Source organism: Nannospalax galili, unplaced genomic scaffold (assembly GCF_000622305.1).
Source record: "Nannospalax galili isolate Female #2095 unplaced genomic scaffold, S.galili_v1.0 scaffold305, whole genome shotgun sequence".
Lineage (NCBI taxonomy): Eukaryota > Metazoa > Chordata > Mammalia > Rodentia > Spalacidae > Nannospalax > Nannospalax galili.
Window position 1 is genome coordinate 5,078,633 of NW_008356258.1, and position 18,227 is coordinate 5,096,859.

At 38.0% G+C, this 18,227-nt stretch overlaps 1 protein-coding gene across 2 annotated transcripts in view; it reads right to left on the reverse strand.

The window, feature by feature from the left end:
- The window catches only part of Dchs2 (dachsous cadherin-related 2), a 288,597-nt gene that overhangs the window by 86,615 nt on the left and 183,755 nt on the right, over nucleotides 1-18,227 (reverse strand). The window contains exons 6-10 of one of the 2 annotated variants that reach the window (XM_029556772.1): nucleotides 15,419-15,606; nucleotides 14,051-14,150; nucleotides 9,174-9,328; nucleotides 7,272-8,115; nucleotides 1,808-2,047 (exon numbers count right to left, since the gene is read on the reverse strand). In XM_029556772.1, the coding sequence (XP_029412632.1) occupies nucleotides 1,808-2,047; nucleotides 7,272-8,115; nucleotides 9,174-9,328; nucleotides 14,051-14,150; nucleotides 15,419-15,606 (1,527 nt within the window). Of the gene's footprint in view, nucleotides 1-1,807; nucleotides 2,048-7,271; nucleotides 8,116-9,173; nucleotides 9,332-14,050; nucleotides 14,151-15,418; nucleotides 15,607-18,227 lie in introns of both variants that reach the window. The other variant, XM_017803498.2, reaches the window with a different exon arrangement.

Below are 18,227 nucleotides of genomic sequence, written 5' to 3' on the forward strand. Positions count from 1 at the left end.
AAGAGGTGCATCCTACCTCAGGAAACCATTATTGAATATCAATTGTGTTGTAATGATATGCTTCTTCTAAGTATGTTGTTATTAAATAAATAATTTTTAAAAATTAAAAAAAAAGATGATACATACCCCAAAGAACAAAGCAGCCAAATGATGCACAATTTAGTTTGAAAGCTAAAGAAAATATATCTTTTATAGTCTTAGAATGGAGGCAGGGCAGGAAACACTAGCGTTAATACTATTCTTTCTATAGAACTATCTATTACAGTTCTTACAAAACTAAAACATGCCGATACTAAAAAGCAAGTCTGAGAATTTCATAAATTTCTAGCCATAGTAACTGTTCATTTCAAAGTCATATGTCATATGCAGTGTTGATTTTAATTATAACAGTAACAATAGAAGTTGACATTTATTGGTCATTTATTATACCAAATTTTGGTATAAACTCTCTTCACACACAATAAAACCTTTATCCTTATCCCATGGCATGATAAGAATTAAGCACTGCTATTGTCTCCACTTTACAGACAAGAGGAAGAACAGAAAGGACTAGTGATGCGTTCAAGGTCACACAGCTCAAGAAAGAAATATTCCTAGGATTAAATCCTAGAAGGTCTGACATGAGTCCCTAGCTCTTATACTATGACAGACTAAAGAAATAAAGAACTACTTGTTTTCTGGTACTCAATGCATCTATTATACTTTGTGTATACCTGCCTTCCATCTCAGCGAAATCAGTAAATTATATGTTAATTAAGTATGCATTGTTCTATTATAAATAATAATACAAATTAATATAAACAGATACCATATAAAACACACATTATCTTTATGTGTTTTGTGTACATGAATGAAAAATACTACAAGCTTAAGATAATAACTTCATTTTTCCATAACGATTATTTTTCTTCATTTTATTTGTTGTCTGGGGAGATATGAGCGTGCCATGGCATGGTGTGGAGGTCAGAGGACAACTTTTAGCAATCTTATCTCTCTTTCTACTATGGAGTCTAGAAATCAATCTTAAGTTGTCAGGCTTGTGAGGCAAGTATGTTTAATCAATGAGCCATCTCACCAGCCTAATTTTTCCATAACTGTTATTTTACTTCAGCTACAACTTTTGAGCATTTTCTTTAGCATTTAGCGATTAGCACCTGGTTCCCATTGTTTTTAAATTACCAGAGTCTCACCCCTAGAAGGCACGTTCACCTTAAGTTATGTTAAATAGATGGGTGGAATACCTGGTACATTAATGAAGTAGCAAATTTTTCCTGTCTGGAATTTCACCTTGTATTGCAGAATTCCACAGAACTTCTGACCAGCCACAGTCATGTAGGTCTCTGTAAGTCTGTCTACTTTCTGCAGTTTGGGTCCATTCCTCAATTCTTTTATGAATGAGATTAAGAACCCTCTAGGCGACTCACACACACACACACACACACACACACACACACACACACACCCCATTTCAGTACAGGCCAAAACTATGGACATATGGTATCTTACTTTAATTAAAAGACAAAATGACCTACAGTAACAGTATGCGAAGGTGCTTTGCACACAATGTTAGACTGGCACCATCCTTTGAAATATTCTGAAAAAAAATTTTTCTACCGTTTGTATGTTCAGAATGTTCCATTATCAGAAACCCTCAAAAAAAATAAAATTTTCATTATAAACTATAACATCTAAAAGAAGATTCTGATCATATAAATTAATACACTATAAAACCTAAAAAAATACAAGATGTGCAATTACGTTGGAAGTAAAAATAATAAAAGCTTAAACCTGCTGGCAAAAAAATTACCTGAATCTGTGTCTTTAGCTTCAACCCTTGTGACAAATGCCCCTGGACTTTGGTTTTCTTTAACTGAAACTTCATATGGGTATTGTGTAAATACCGGTGTCTCATCGTTTACATCAAGGACAGTAATCGTCAGAGTCTGGGATGAAGAAAGTGCAGGTGTGCCACCATCAAGGGCCACAAGGGTCAGAACGTGCTGAGTTTTCACTTCATAGTCCAAAGGACGAGCTGTCATTAACAAGCCTGCTTTGAAAGAGAAGATGCAGTATGTTACAAAGCTCCCTGGGTTCCTTACACTTACTTTACGCGAGTCTAAGTGACTTTACACAATTAAAAGTGCAAAATTTTTCATTGCTAAAGAATAAACCATAAAAAGACAATGAAATGTATTGATCCAACTTTAAATGTATATAGTATCTAACAACAAAAAGTTAACATTCTTAGTAAGAAGAGTCAATTTAAATTATAAAAATGACAATTAAAAAAAAGTCTATCCAGTACCATCTCCCTCACTTTCAAAGATATCTATGATACTAGCAATATATATTTTTGTGTCATGTGACATATTTAAATGTAGCCAAGTTATAAAAGTGTGTGTATGACTCCATGGTTTAGGACATTTGATTTCTGTTACAGACTTATGCTTACTCTGGGCTAACTGCCTTTGCTTTATTAAAAATAAAGAGCAAAGACATTGCAACTCAGACAATAAACCTCACAAATAGCCATGCACTGCACTGAAGCATGGAATTCATCTACACACAGGGTTCTACACAGGGAGCCATTAAATGGTCATCGTTATCACATTTTTCTTTTAAGATTGCTTCCCTAAGAGTTTTGCTTCAAATAATTAAATAGGCTTATTGAATAGGATTTATGAAACAGTTTTCCAACAATTGCTCACCACTTTATATTTTACAGTCATTGAAAAACTCTCTATGCCTTCTTTTTAAGGAACATGAGCCTTGTGAGAGGAAAAATTCACATCTCCTATGGATGCATTCTGTAATTATCCATTTATGTCTTTGAAAAATACCTCAAAGAAGCTTCCACTGCAATAGGTTAAGATTCATGATGCCTACATTACTAAGAAACAATTCAATTTTATTCATCCTCTTTAACAGTCTGAAATAGACCTTCCTTAGGCCTCTTGGAAAGCATTTTAAGTACCATTAAAACAGCTCCATGGAGAGCTGCAGCTCCATGGGTCTGGAGTACCCCTTGTCAGCTGGGCATTAGGTAGTGTTCATTTGACTCAAAAGGGAACCATATGTACAGGATTTAAGAAATAGTCTGATAAACTTTCCCAACAGAACACAGCCAGACTACGGTTCCAGCTTCCAAATCCTACACATTCAGTTCCATTCCAAAGAATGCCCTGAGCAGTTGGCCAATCTCTAATATACATCTGAGATTTTTCTAAGGTTCATGTTGAAATGACTGTTTTATATTATAATCAATTAATTGTTAATATCTCCTGAAAACCAAGTGGTGGCAAGTTCATTTACAAATTCACAAGACTGATATTCTGCACAGACTTTTTAATCAAGATTCATAAAAACCTAGAGCGATGCCACCTGACAGCACAGTGACAAGGTGTTGGAGTGACAGTGACTGACATTTCTGCAGAGTTCATGACATAAATGCTGGTGTAAGAAATAAAATGTTAAAAGTTTAGAGGTGGACAGGCTAAAGTGTGGCCCTCCTTATTGTACAATAAAGCCCTGACATTCACTGCCAAAAAATAAAATACATAAAATGTTACAATTGATGTGAAAAACAAGTCCTTTAATGAACAATGAATTTAGCCATTAAAGCCTGTGTATTATTTCCAGGTATTTACAAATGTTGGTTTGAGTAATCTAAAAGGTACATTTCCATATCAAATTCTTTACATTATGGTGCTGATTAGTCATATTTCCACCTTGGTTTACTTTCAGTAGCATCTCTTACTTTAAGGACTCACAATGGTTGACTGTCACATACTCAGCCCACAAGATATGATGTGGCTTCTGAGCACAGTTAATACCAGCACAGTGGCCAATTAAAGAACTAAAGTGGGTTCTCTAAATACAGCTCTGCTTATCATATATATATATATATGTATGTATATATCACACACACATATATATTTCCATACATACATATGTCAAGCAGTATAACAAGTAAAACTTAGAGATTTTTTTTTAGAGACAGAGTCTCACATAGGCCAGGCTGGCCTCAAACTCCCTAAGCAACAGAAGATCACCTTGAACTCCTTTTTTTAAAAAAAAATTATTTTTAGTGTATGAGTTCATTGCCTGCATGCATGTATGTGCACATGTGTCATGCAGTGCCTGCAGAGGTCAGAAGAAGGCATCAGATCCCCTGGAACTGGAGTTACAGACAGTTGCTAGCTACCATGTAGATGTTGGGATCTAAACCTGATTCCTCTGCAAGAGCAGCCAGTGCTCTTAACCAGTGAGCCGTCTCTCCAGCCTGACCCTGAACTCTTGATCCTCCTCCTTCCACCTCTCAAGTGCTAGGATTCTGGACACATATTACCACATCTGGCAAAATAAATTTTGTAAAGCAGATACATCTTGAGAACTGTCATTTTAAGAGAGGAAAAGTACGCATGTCATCAAGTCTTACTAGGCTTTAATTAAAAAATGATAGGAAAACAAATAAAAGACACCCAAATCAAAAGAAGTGGTGACCCCTGTCTGATGACTACGTGATCTTTTAAATGGAAAACCCTAATGATGGCCACAAAAATGCCAATGAAAAATAAATTCACAAGTCATAAAGTATAAAATCAACATAAAAGTCATTTACATTCCTCCACAGTAATAAGGAATTGTCTGAAAAGGAAACTAGGGGTAAAGCATCAAAGGGGTAGAATGCTGAGGAGAAAGGGGGACTACGGAGCTGAACACTGAGCATACTGAGAAGAACATGGCAGCACTGAGAGGGATTTTAAAAGAGACACTACATGGGAAAATAGTCCACAGTCACAGAGTAAAAGACTTAATATTGGTAAAATGTTAAAATTCTAATGGCTTTTTTTTTTCAGAAAGAAAAAAATCCTAAAATCCATAGAGGATCCCTAAACTCCAAAGACTCTTGAGAAAGAAGAGGCCAAGCGAAGCAGTTGTTCTTCTTGGTTTCATAATATAGGAGAAGGCTGCAGTGATCAAAGCTAAACGGAAGTGTCCGAGGACAGTCATATAGACCAGTGAAATACAGAGGAGAGTCCAGGAATAACTTCATACGCACACGTCCAACTCAGCTTGGACCAAAGTCCTAGAGAGACACCACGAGGAAAGTAGTGTCTCTTCAACATACAGTCTGGGGAAAACTGAATATCCACATGTGAAAGAAGGAAGTTGGATCCTTATTTTTATACCATGCATAAAAGTGAGCTCAAAATGAATCAAGTGCTTAAACGTAAGACCTGAGACTCTAAAATTTCTAAAAGAAAACATAAGGTAGAAGCTTTGTGACATCGGTCTTGGCAATGACTTCATGAGCGTGACAACCAAAGAAGAAGAACACAGGGAGCAAATGGGCTGCATCCAGCTAAGAGCCTCTGTGTGACACGGAGAAAGGAAGCTTGAGGGGTGGAGGAAAAGTCTGTGTACCACCAATCTGATGAGAGGTTAGTATCCAGAACCTACGAAGGACTCCTGTAACTAAACAAAGAAAACATGACATTAAAAATAGGTACCAGGTGTGGTGGCACAGATCTGTAATCCTAGCACTCAGAAGGTTGGGGCTGGAAGGAGTTTGAGGCCAGTCTGGGCTATATAATGAGACCCTGTTTCAAAAAAAACATTAAATATTAGAAAAGGACAGAGATTTTGAATAGACACTTTTTTTTATCAGAAGAAGCCATACAAACGGCCAAGAAGCATATGAAAATATGTTCAGTGCCACTAGCAACTGAGGAGTGAAAATAAGACCCACAATGAAATATAACCTTACCATTGCCAGAATGATCACTATTTCAAAACTACATACAAGAGTTGGAAAGGATGCATAGAAACAGAAACTCTTGCATACTACTGATGCTATTGCAAAATGTTTCAGCTGGAAAAGAGTATGGAATTCCTCAAAACTATTTTAAAAATTAGGGCTAGGGAGAGAGCTCAGTGGTTAATAGCACTAGCTACTCTTACAGAAGACCCATGTTTGGTTCTTAATACCCACATGGTTGCTAACAACTGTACCAATCCATAACTCCAGTTACAGAGCATCTGATGCCCTCTTCAGGCCTCTACAGGCACTGCACACACAGATGCACTAACTACCATGCAGGCAAAACACTCATGCACATAAAACAAAAGCAAATAAAATTCCTTCAGATAAGATTGAGGTCTGCTGTTCATTTTCCCAATTCTATGCTGGGCTATTGTCTGCCTGAGTTTGCGTCGGACACCATTGCCATAGAATCATATGTATAGACTTGCACTGGGGAACAGTTGGGGACACTGACAACCCAGTGGGCCTTAACAGGGATGACCAAGTATATGGGCTCCAGTGGTGGGTGAGGGGGAGCTATGGAGGGTGCCAGTGAGAATGGAGGTATAAAAATTATTAAGATTTTTTTGAGCTGTTCTGTACAAAATACACAAAAAATTTAATTAAAAAGTACATAAAATTTTAAATTAAAAAAATAGGGAAAAGCTCATAAAGCCTCACCTCTCCTGAGTAGCCATAAGTGGTTTAAAATTAAGCTATCCTATGACTAAACAACACCACTGCTGGATATGTACCAAAAGAACTAAAATCAGGAGCTCCAAGAGATAGGATAAATGTCATATTCACTGCACTGCTGTTCACAAGAGCCAAGATATGGAAACAACTTAAACGTCTATTAGCAGATAAATGGATGAAGAAAATATAGCATAGGATGAAGAAAATATAGCATGGGCTTACAATGGAATACTATTCAGTCCTTTAAAATCATGAGGAAATTCTCTAATGTGTGATGGCACGGATGGACTTTGAGGACATTGTGCTAAATTGAATAAGCTAGATAGAAAGACACAAGCTACATGGCTCCACTTATTTGAGATATTTTAAATGATCAAATTTGCCTAATTACAGAGTGGGATGGTGCCTGTCAGGGAGTGTATAGAGGAGGAAAATTAGAGAAAACTTAAATCTATCAAACCCATAAACATGAATAATATATGCTGCAAATAAAATGTTATGACAGTTTGTCTCGTTAAATTTTCTTCCTACACAGTTGGACATGGTGACATATACCCATAATCCCAGTACCAGGGAAGCAGAGGCAGAGTGATCAGGAGTTCAAAGTCATAGTTTCACTATATAGTGACTTTGAGGCCAGCCTGTGCTACATAAGAACGTGTCTCAAAAACAAATCCCTCAAAAAAAAAAACCAAAAAACAAACCAAAAAACCTTTCTTAGTACAGTAAAGTAAAACAAAAAATTGTAGTGGCATACAGAGCACTGTACCTGACGACTTATCTAACGTAAAGGCCGTGTTCGCATTTCCTGAGAGGATGCTATATGTTACTTCTCCATTCATTCCTGCATCTGGGTCCTGGGCACTTACGTGGTGCACCAGGGAGCCCACCGCAGCATCCTCTCTGACATAGGCAACAGGATAGGACACAAAGCTGGGGCTGTGGTCATTCACATCCAAAATCACTACTTCTGCCACCAGTGACCTCCACCGCCGGTCCGTCACATTCACAGCCTGATCAGAGGCAGTAATGGTCAGGATAAAAGTTGGAATGTCCTCTCTGTCCAGGGGAGATGCGGTAACCAGTGTGCCAGAAGAGGGGTGGATGAGAAATGGATTTGTTCCAACATGGCTGGATTCCATGAAATATTGTATCCTTCTGTTCAGAAAGCTGCCATCACCGTCCTTGGCATTGAAGACGTACACCAGAGTCCCTACAGCAGCATTCTCTTCCACACTTATCACAATGAACTCATCCTGGAATGACGGAAAATGGTCATTCTGATCTTCCACATCGACACTAAGGAAGATTGTGCTGTTCAGGGGAGGGTCGTGACTATGGTCTTTAGAAATCACCCTGATAAGATAGTGAGATGTTATTTCATAGTCAAGTTCTTCGGAGAGGAACAGGTCTCCTGTTGAGCTGTCGATTTCAAAGTGGTCATCCTTGTCCTCTGCAAAAATACTGAAGTGTAACTTCCCATTATGGTGTTGCTGAAGGGGACTGGGTGGCTTCATCAAGCTCATGATTTTTGCAGGCTTCGTGTTTTCTGGGATAACTAAATGTCTGATATTCTGAGACATGAAAATTCTCCCTTTGGATAGGGGTATCACCTAAAATAGAAACAGAAAAGGATGTTTAAACAGAGTAGTTTAAACTAATTCTAAGTATCAACAGTTAGAGCCAAGTTTAAATATCAGTACATTTATATTATATTATATTTATTGTATTATATTAGAAGCTGATCTCTATTTGTGTTATATATATATTAATTGATGAGACTGCATTTTTATATAATTCTAGTATGTCTCAGAAGACTTAGGATTGCATAATATTTAGGAGAGAAGAGACTGCAGTTTTCTACTTTTCAACTTGCTGCAACGTATGAAGTGATCATTTTTGAAGCTCTGATGTGTGTCAGCTGAAATGTACTTGATAACTTCCTAATGTGAATACCACACAGCTAATTCTTCAAAATACTGCAAATCCTAGAGGCTAATCTAGACTTGATGACACCTTTAGGCATTTAAATATCAACTTGAGGTACGACCATATCAGCTTTTCTCCTAACTCATATTTCCTTACTCTATAAACGATATAGTTTAAAAACAGTTGTCCTGGGGAAATATGCTCTTTATTACTATATATCCCTATATTACACATATACCTGTGTTAATATTACTATTTATCATGTGCATCAACAAAGAATCTACTTATGCACAGACACCTTAATTTTGACTGGCTGGGGCTACTTTTCCTGCTATAAAGACTTCCCACAACTTGTTTTAACATTATGATTAATGTTCAGCTTTAAAATATGAATATCAAGTAACTTTTACAAGCTTTAAAAATTTGCAAAAACTTATGCAATTTTTTTCCACAGACATTTGTTTACATGCAAGGCCCTTCTGTAAATGTATCAAGTCATTGCAATCAAGAATAAAAGACACCTTGTGTTCATTACATACAAAACAACGCAAATGCCCGTGTAATAATGAATATTTTCTCAAGATCTGGATCTTTCCTAAATGATAACGAGAACGTAAGTATTGTGTAAGATGCCCTTGAAACAGCACCCACACACTAGGCATAATCTCCTTTATACACACTTATGTAAAATTCAAATGATACCTTCAAATCATTCTCCTACCATTTGTGTTAATGGCATTACCTGAATGTTGATAATGGCCTGCCCTTGCAGTGGGGGCAAGCCCTGGTCACTGGCGATAACTGCTATCCTATAGGAAGGTCTGTAGTCATGTGACAGTACTGTGGTTGTTCTAACTTCACCACTGTTGGCATCAATCTTAAAGTGAGCAGGATAATCTTCTAGACACAGACATGTACACAGAAAGGAAGAAATTTATTAATCAACAAGGCAGACTATAGGGGATCAACTAAATTAATATATCCATGTTCATTTGGAGTATTTGTTTGCTTTGGACTCCTTAAGAGTTTGAGGAGCTAAGGAATATTAATTTTCTTTCATTTTCTTGAGAGTTTGAGAACTGTTTACCCTAGTCAAACCTTTTACAATATACTCCTGTGCCAAAGCAACACATCACATGGTACCACATTAATCTGTACAGATTTTATATGCTTATGGATAGTTAATATAGATTTAAATTTTTAAGTACCATTAAACTATAGATAAGACAGTTTTAAAGTCCAAGGATATAAAAATGAAAAAGTAGACAGCTGGGCATGGTGGTACATGACTATAATTAAGTAGGAAGATCATGAGTTCCAGAGTATCCTGGGCTTCAGAGTGAGACCGTGCCTCAAAAAGAGAAAGAAGGGTGGGAAAGGGAGGGAAGGAGAGGGGAAGAGAGGGGGGAGGGGAGGAAGGAGGGGAGGACGGGAGGAAGGGGGAGGGAGGAGGGGAGGGGAGGGGAGGGGAAAGGAGGGAAAGGGAGGGGAAGAAGGCATCAGGTCCCTTGGAACTGGAGTTATGGATGGTTGTTAGCCATCATGTAGATGCTGGAAGTCTAACCTGAGTCCTCTGCAAGAGCAGTCAATACTCTTAACTGCTGAGTCATCTTTCCTGCTCGAGTCTTTGAAGGGAAGGGAAGAAGGGGAGGGGAGGGGAGGGGAGAGGAAGGGAGGGGAGGAAAAGTGGAAGTGGCACCTAGAACTCCCTGTGCTCAACACTTAGTTTCAAGCTTCAATAACTGTCGATTCAAAACCTGCCTTATTCGTCTGTTCTCATTTATGGACTTCCCTTCCTCTATTTTCTTTTGAAGTAAGCCTCTAAAATTATACTTCCTCTGTTGTATTTCATCATGAGCTTAGTTCTAAATAGTTTTAAATAATCACAGTACCATATAGTTTAAACACTAATAATGACCTTTACTATCATCAAGTATCCAGTACATTTTCAATTTCCAATTTTCTCACAATACCATTTTGTTTGGTCAGTATGCTGTGTATTTCTTCAATCTATAGATTTCTGCCATCATGTGCCGTTTGCCTTTGCATTGATTTGTTGGCACTGGGTCATGAACCCCAGAGTTTCCTGTGGTCTGCATTTGGTTGTCGCATCTCCAGCACGTAGCTTAGTATGTTCTGTCCTCTGTGTCTCCTTAAATACTCAAATTCCTTACATTTCTTTAGATCAGGAACAGATCTAGAGAATTGATCAGATTCAGGTGGAAGTTTTGGTGAGATGACTTCTTGAGAAATGGTTGAATTTTCCTTCTTCGACAACGTCTTGCTACCCTTTGGTCTGGATGTTGGTCCTGCTGGCCCAAAGCCTAGATCTATGGATTCAATAAGTGTTCCCAAGTATTGGATAGTGCTACCTTCTTGTTCCCTTTCATTTATTACCTGGAATATCTTAATAAGACATTTTCTTCCAACTACATTTTTAAAAAGTGTGTGTGTGCGTGTGTGTGTGCGCACGTGTGTGTGCGTGTGTGTGTGTGTGTGTACATGTATGCACTGCTCTATCTCCACTGTCTTTCACAGGAATTTCATGTTCTTTCACTCCACTTAAACCAAAGAAAAAATGGAAAAAATATCTTACTGACTTGATTAACCTAATAGCCAAGGTAAGATTTTTTTAATGGAAAAGATTCTTCTTCTCCAGGACCTGCTTAGACTAGGTCAAGAAACTGTAAGAAAAAGCTGAGTAGTAACAATGGGGGTGGAGGAGCGGCTGTCCTCAAATATGGATCTGATGCAGCAGACTCATTACCACTGTACTGCTCAAGTGTGCTATAAACTGAGAAAAATCTTTTGAAATGTTTACATGGGAACACATCAGGACGCCTTCCTTGTGAGGACCAAGGAACATGAAAAGAGAGTTTACTCTCTCACCAAGCTGATGAGAAACACTGACAATCACACCAGTGAAGCAATGAGATGGACTCAAAGCTGTTATTAAAGTCAAATCCTCTTCATGCTCTGTAAGTTGTCTTTTTCCAATCAGTTTCAAGATTGCCTGTGTTACTGTATATAAACTGCAGGCTATTTATTTTCACCGTTGTAGAGCGTCCCACTCAAATTATACCACATCATGCAGGCACATGAAACAAAGCTTCAACAGATATTTCGTTCCTTCTCGGCACACAGATGAGCTGCTGTAGGGTACTGTATTAGTCACTTTTCCATTGCTGTGATAGAAACACTGACCGAAGCAACGTATTAAAGGAAGAGTTTGCACTTACAGTTCCAGGGGAATTATAGTCCGTCATGGCAGGGAGGCATGGTGGCTGGAGGTGGCTGGAGCGGGAGCAGCAGAAGCTAAGCTCTCACATCATCACACAGGCACAGGAAGCAGGAGAGCAACTGGAGCTCTGGCAAGGCTTAAGAACTCGCTAAGCCCACCCCCAGTGATGTACTTCCTCCAGGATAGCCACACCTTCTAAAACCTCCCAAAACAGCACCACCATCTGGGGACAAAATGTCCAAAAACTTGGAGCCTATGGAGGGCATTTTCATTCAAACCGTCATAGGTTACTGCTTCCGGGAACATAATCCCCTCCCAAGTTTATCTAATGTCACTTCTCTAGTCTTCTAAGTTACCATAATAAGGATGTTTTCACATGGCTTGTGCTGTTCTGGCTCCTTTTCTGTGCATTGCCTGTTAATATCCTTTGTCCAATTTTCCAATTATTGGTCCTTTGATCTTTAGAAATACTTAATAAAAATCTGAATGCATTTTGTGTTATTGCATGGCTTCTAATTATTTTCTCCCAATCTGTGACATGACTAATAATATTGTAAATAATGGAGTGTTGAATTTTAATGTAATTTCATTCATCTATTTCTTTTGTGTTCTTTTGTGTTTTTTATTTTCTTGTTTAAAAATCATTATTCGTAGAGCTGGGCGTGGTGGCGCATGCCTGTAGTCCCAGCACTTGGGAGGCAGAAGCAGACGGATCTCTGTGAGTTCAAGGCCAGTCTGGTCTACATAGTGAGTTCCAGGACAGCTGGGGCTACAGGGAGACCCTGCTTCAAACAGACAAAAAAATAAATAAATAAAAATAAAAAATCATTATTCGCTCTCAATGTCAAATATGCACCAAGAATTAAGGATTTCCACATTCAAATAAGCCATCATCGGTACAGCAAGGAGATGTGTAATTTTATTTTCCTTCTGAGTAAGCAATCACATCTGTATCACATATTTATGGCCTGTCTGCTCCCTATTCGTCATGTACAAAGTCTTGACATGTGAGATGCGTTCTCCTGTCCATTGGTCCATTGTCAATGTGTCAGTGTAATAGTGCCTTAATTTTAAAAGCTCTGTAAGTCAAGAACATGCAGGGGCATATTTCCCACTTGTCCTTTGACTTCCAATATTCCTTTTCTCTGTTCTTCTGCATTACTTCTAGAACCAGCCCGTTAGAGTTCAGCAAACACTCGCTGAAGCTGATGTGTCAACTGGAAGTGCAGTACACCAGTAAGTATACTTTTAAGCCTGTTTCTCTTGGCCTACTGGGCCTTCCTAGCACAGTCAGCGTACAGTTTTTTCCTTCATTTGTGTTTTGCGTCTTTTGTGTTATTAAACAGTTTACAAGTTTCTCACAAAGGCCTAAGGTGTATTCCGTTAGAATTTTCTCATATCTCTTAGTAAGCACAGATCTGACATGAGGAGTTTTGAGGTTTATATAACTGGAAGGAACCTCTGAGAAAAAAGATAATATTACCAATAGAAATTGCTTCTACCTACTGTTCAGAAGTCAGGTAAAGGCCTAGAAATTCACACTGCATTAGCTTTGCAGCAAATCTGGGCTGCGCACAGCTGCTTTTGCTACTTCACCTCAGTGAATGAGGCCTTTGAAACACTGCTTCTGAAAAGTTAGTAAGTTTAGTGTGTTGATATTGCTCCCAGAGAATTTGACAACTTATTTATTCCTGTTGTTTGCTGTTGTTGCTCTTGGGTTTTCCATGAAGAGAATCAAATCTTCTGCAGGGTAGAGTTGTCTTTTGATTGTTCATGCTCGGGTCAAGCAAGATAAAACACCAAACGCTGTTTTTAAAAAGTCCCAAGCACAATGTCAAGTAAAGCTAATTACACTAACACACCAGAAGACTGTACACTTTGAGAGAAAATGTGAAAATAAGTCAATTTCAATAAAGTCCTCATAGGAATGGAATACACGTTTGGTGTGGTTTGTGGTATGATACAAGTAGATGTGATTTATTTGGATCTTACAAATAGTCTTCAAGGATATTCAAGATGCTTGACACTCATCACACATGACCAAATACCACTTATCTACTACCTATCGCTTTCCTTTCCGTAAAAGCTGATTTGTACTTTAGATTATTACAAGTCACACATTGAAGATGGTTGCTATATAGGATACACAAAAGCACTTAAGAGTTTTCACAACATTTTCAATATTCTTTTCTTTAACTATGAAGGTGATTCTTGACGATAGCAAATGTATTTTGTTTTTAATTTGATATTATATTGAAAGTTATCTGGGAGTGTTGAGCAATCAAATGGAAGATATTTTCTCCAAAGGCAACAGACAAAGAATGAATGACAGAGGGAAGACTAAAAGCTTTCAATCTTGCATAAATAGGGACTTTTACCTGAAGAGACTGAGTATGTGACTTCTGCACTATGTCCTTCATCGAGATCCTTTGCAAATACAGTTGTAACCAATGTATTTACTGGTTGACCTTCCAAAACCTGTCATGGAAACAAATGGCTTACAGATGAGTCAGTGACATTTTGAAAAGATATATCAATTGACCTTTAGATGAAAGAACACAGCACACCAGGCACTTTTTAATGATTTTAAAATCTGTATAGCATTCAAATGACTACCATCTAAAAGTTCAGTGGGCAGAAGTCCAGGAAAAGAATCCCCCTTATACATCTAAAATTTTACTCAATTTGAAGAAATTATCCAGTGCATTTAAAGTAACTATGCAAATAAGTAAATCAAAATTAAGTCAAATTAAATAATTTTATATTTTGGATGATTTCCTAGCATTTTCTTACTCAACAGCTTCTCGGGGTATTTTTTGTGTTGCTTAACAAAATATGCCTAATGTAAATATGTACCTTTATTTCAGGAAATATACTTCACATGGAGAATACATATTATTACTAATGGGAACTTTCCTGTAATAATCATGACATTTATGCATGGAGCTCAAATGTCCAAAACAGAACAGGGCGTCTTACAGATATAATAAAAATCACTATGATAATGTTTTCCTTTGGAGGAATTTTCTTTTAACCCTGGCTGTAGAAAATCAATTTATTTAAAGTTCCTGTTTTCCTCACTACCCTTTTGAGATGTTGATTATACATATTTGGGCAGAGTATACATGTCCAATTCAGATGTTTTAATCAGTAGTTGCCAAACTTTTTATTCATATAATCCATACACTTTAAAAAGCCTGGGTGCCTTCAAGATATATTAATGTATTAAGTGTGCAAGCTGACATGCTACTTCAACATTAAATAATAAATTCACAAAAATGTACAAATAAAAAGATGAGGTAATATAAATATGATAACAAGTTTGTGCACATGCTCACTGGACCACCTTTTAGAATCTCCAGATGGACACCTACCCATGTCAGAGTCACACACTGATCGAGCTTTCATCTAGACATCTTAGTGACCTGTATGGGCTGTACATAAGGAGCTTTGCTCAGAAAAGCATGCAAATTCATAGAAGCCCAGTCCATGCGTAGATTACCAGTCCTGGGACACCATTATATCCATATGTAAAGGACAGAACTATAGTGCTTTTAATCAAACTTGAGGTGCATTTCCAAAGAGTGCACACATCCAATGTCTTCATTTTTCTTTAGCACATACATTGTATCTAGGTCTGCAACCAAGATTGATTTGACAATTCACATCTTTTACCACGAGATGGAGCTCAAAACAAATGACTGAAAAAGAACATTCCAGTATCACTGCAATGCTACTTCACAAACCTTGATATGAAATTCCTTTCCAGGGAGACATTGTGGGAAAAATGGCCTGTTGTCATTGATGTCAGTAACTGTGATGTAAACTACCGTGGTCGCATTTCGTGGTGGAGAGCCATGATCCGTCACTAGGACAGTCAACTGATGATGCCCCTGATGCTCACGATCCAATGCCAACCAACTAATCAGTTCACCTGGGAACACAGGGTAAAATAAGACACTGACACTGTATCCTAGAATTTTGGCATCATGAAGCACATTTGAAATAATTCACAGAAAGGAAAACCAAATACAAATCTTTGAACAAAAGTGTAACACTTGGTACCCCATACAAAGTAATTCAGCTCAGGGCTGGAGAGACGGCTCAGCAGATAAGAATACTGACTATTCTTGCAGAAGACCCAGGTTTGAATCCCAGCACCCACATGGCAGCTAACAACTGTCCGTAACTCCAGTTCCAGGGGATCCAACAGCCTCTTCTGTCCTCCACGGGCATTTCATGACGCAGGTGCACTTACTTACACGCAGACAATACACACATACATGTAAAATAAAAATAATAAAATTTTTTTAAAGTAATAAAGCTCTATGGTTCTGCTGAAAGAATTTGCTGCCAAGTGTACTGCTGTGTGTCTATAACCCCAGCACTTGGGAAGCAGAGGCAGGTGGATCATGAGCTCCATTCCAATCTGGGCTCTGTAAGATCTGTCTCAAAACAAAACAAAACAAAACAAAACAATTACTAAAGTTGTTCCAGAAAAATACCACTTTAAATTTATCATTCTTTATATGTCAACTTACCCATCAGTCAATTGTGGAAATAAAAATTAATACATAAGAGGAAATGATTTGGAAGGTTTAAAATTATTGCTTATTCCTCCTTCACTACTATATAAAACATGTATATAAAATATAAATATGCACTACATGTATAAAACATGTATGTATTACGATATCCTGAGCTCTGGGCTGAGTCCCAGATCTCTGCCAGCCTCTCACAGCTAATCTTCTAGGGCTACTCTTGGAAACAAACACAATATCATATTTTGCATTATTTTAATTTTTAAAACTTAATTGTGTATGTGCACATGTGAGTGCAGGTGCCTCCAGGTTACAGTATTTTTAAACTGTTTTACAGTATTCTATTGGCCATTGTTGTCAACTTTACAAGATCTTTCCAAAAAACACATTCCTTAGGAAATGAATTACCAGGCAATATTCCATTTTTGCTCATAAAATACATGCATAGCAATAGATAGTGACCTCCCAAATAATTCTTAACACTTTTCAAGCCTTATTTTATATTTATATTTTTTTCCTAGAAATTTGCTGTCTTTGGTAAACTCTCTCATGTTTCAGCCATGACAACTCAGATTAACTCATGACCGATGTCCCCTTTGCCTAGGGCATTCAGAGGTCACACTCTCCAACAGCCCATCTTGTCTCTCAAGTTCAGCCCAGCGCTGGCTTCCTCAGCATTCTGGAAGAAATCTAGTTGTGAGAAAGTAAACACAACATAGCTACCATCATTCTTATTAGAGTGATTTGTTTTCTCTTAATCCAAATAAAGTGGCATTACATAAAAATGAAAGCTAAAAATAAGAAGAAAATTCACATTTGGGCAAGTTGCTTAACCAGTGAGCTTAAATGTGCTATTTATTATAACTATTGTCTGTATAAACAGTATTTAAATGGTATTTATTAAAACTTTGATTTTTAATAAAGGTCATACACACAACAGCATTTTTTAAATTCCTATCTGTAACCCTGAAAACGTGAATATCGGAGTTTTGTTTCCTGTACCAAGTCTGACTGACATGTAGCAGCTGTGATAGGACTGGGCAACTAGGCCCACCAGGGTGATGCTAAGGCAGGGCGGCACCATGGGAGCTAAGCTTCCCTCACTCAAAGGCTCAGCACAAGGATGGGAAGACAGTGGTCAGCCACACTCTGAAGGACGCCCTCCTTGCCACATTGCCTTGCCACAGTGACCCTGGTGAATGGGAGCAGCTTATCAGTACAGTCCCGCAGGCTCCTTCGTATACTTTAGTTCTTTGTCCTCTGGAGCATGTGGGGAGTTACGTCTTTTGTAAGGACACTGAGCTCAGAGGTCAAGCCACTTGCTGATAACCAAGGACAAAATGAGTACATCCTTGGTCATGTATATCTGGTTGTTGAATGTACGGTCAGAAAAGGAACAAGCTGTGGCTTATGCACTAAAATAATTCCTAGGTGAGATAGAAAACCTGGGAAATGAGCAGCCACGTTGGAGAAGGAGCAGACAGGGAAGTCTGGTCTACTTCTGCAGCCTGTGCCCTGCAGAAGGGAGCCACCGAGAGCTGGCACCCAGCCTGCATCTTTCTTTGTGAGCCCCTTGCCCTGAAGAAAGCTTCACTTGTTGGAGAAAGGGAAGCCTTTACCCAGCTTATGACCATTGTCCAGTTGTCCTCTCATCTCTGACTGGCTCTGTGACCTAGCTTCAGCTGTAGGAATATTTCCACGCTTATGTGTATGTGTGCAATTTGAGCAAATTTTGTTGTAAGAAATGAAGTCCTTCTGAATTTATAAAATATAAAATTTCAAATATGGTTACATATTATATTGAAATTTCAAATGAAGGTGTCAAAGGTTAATAACATCACACTTAATCCTCTTTCTCCTTGTTTCTTACCAAAATGAGCATGGGGCATATCCTCAGAGGGATTTTGAAATCTTAACTAATAGATTACTTTCTAGTTTTACCTTGATGACAGTTGTTTTATAAAGCATTTCTTAGCTTTTTTTTGTTAATTCTAGAAATGTAAAAGAATGGAAG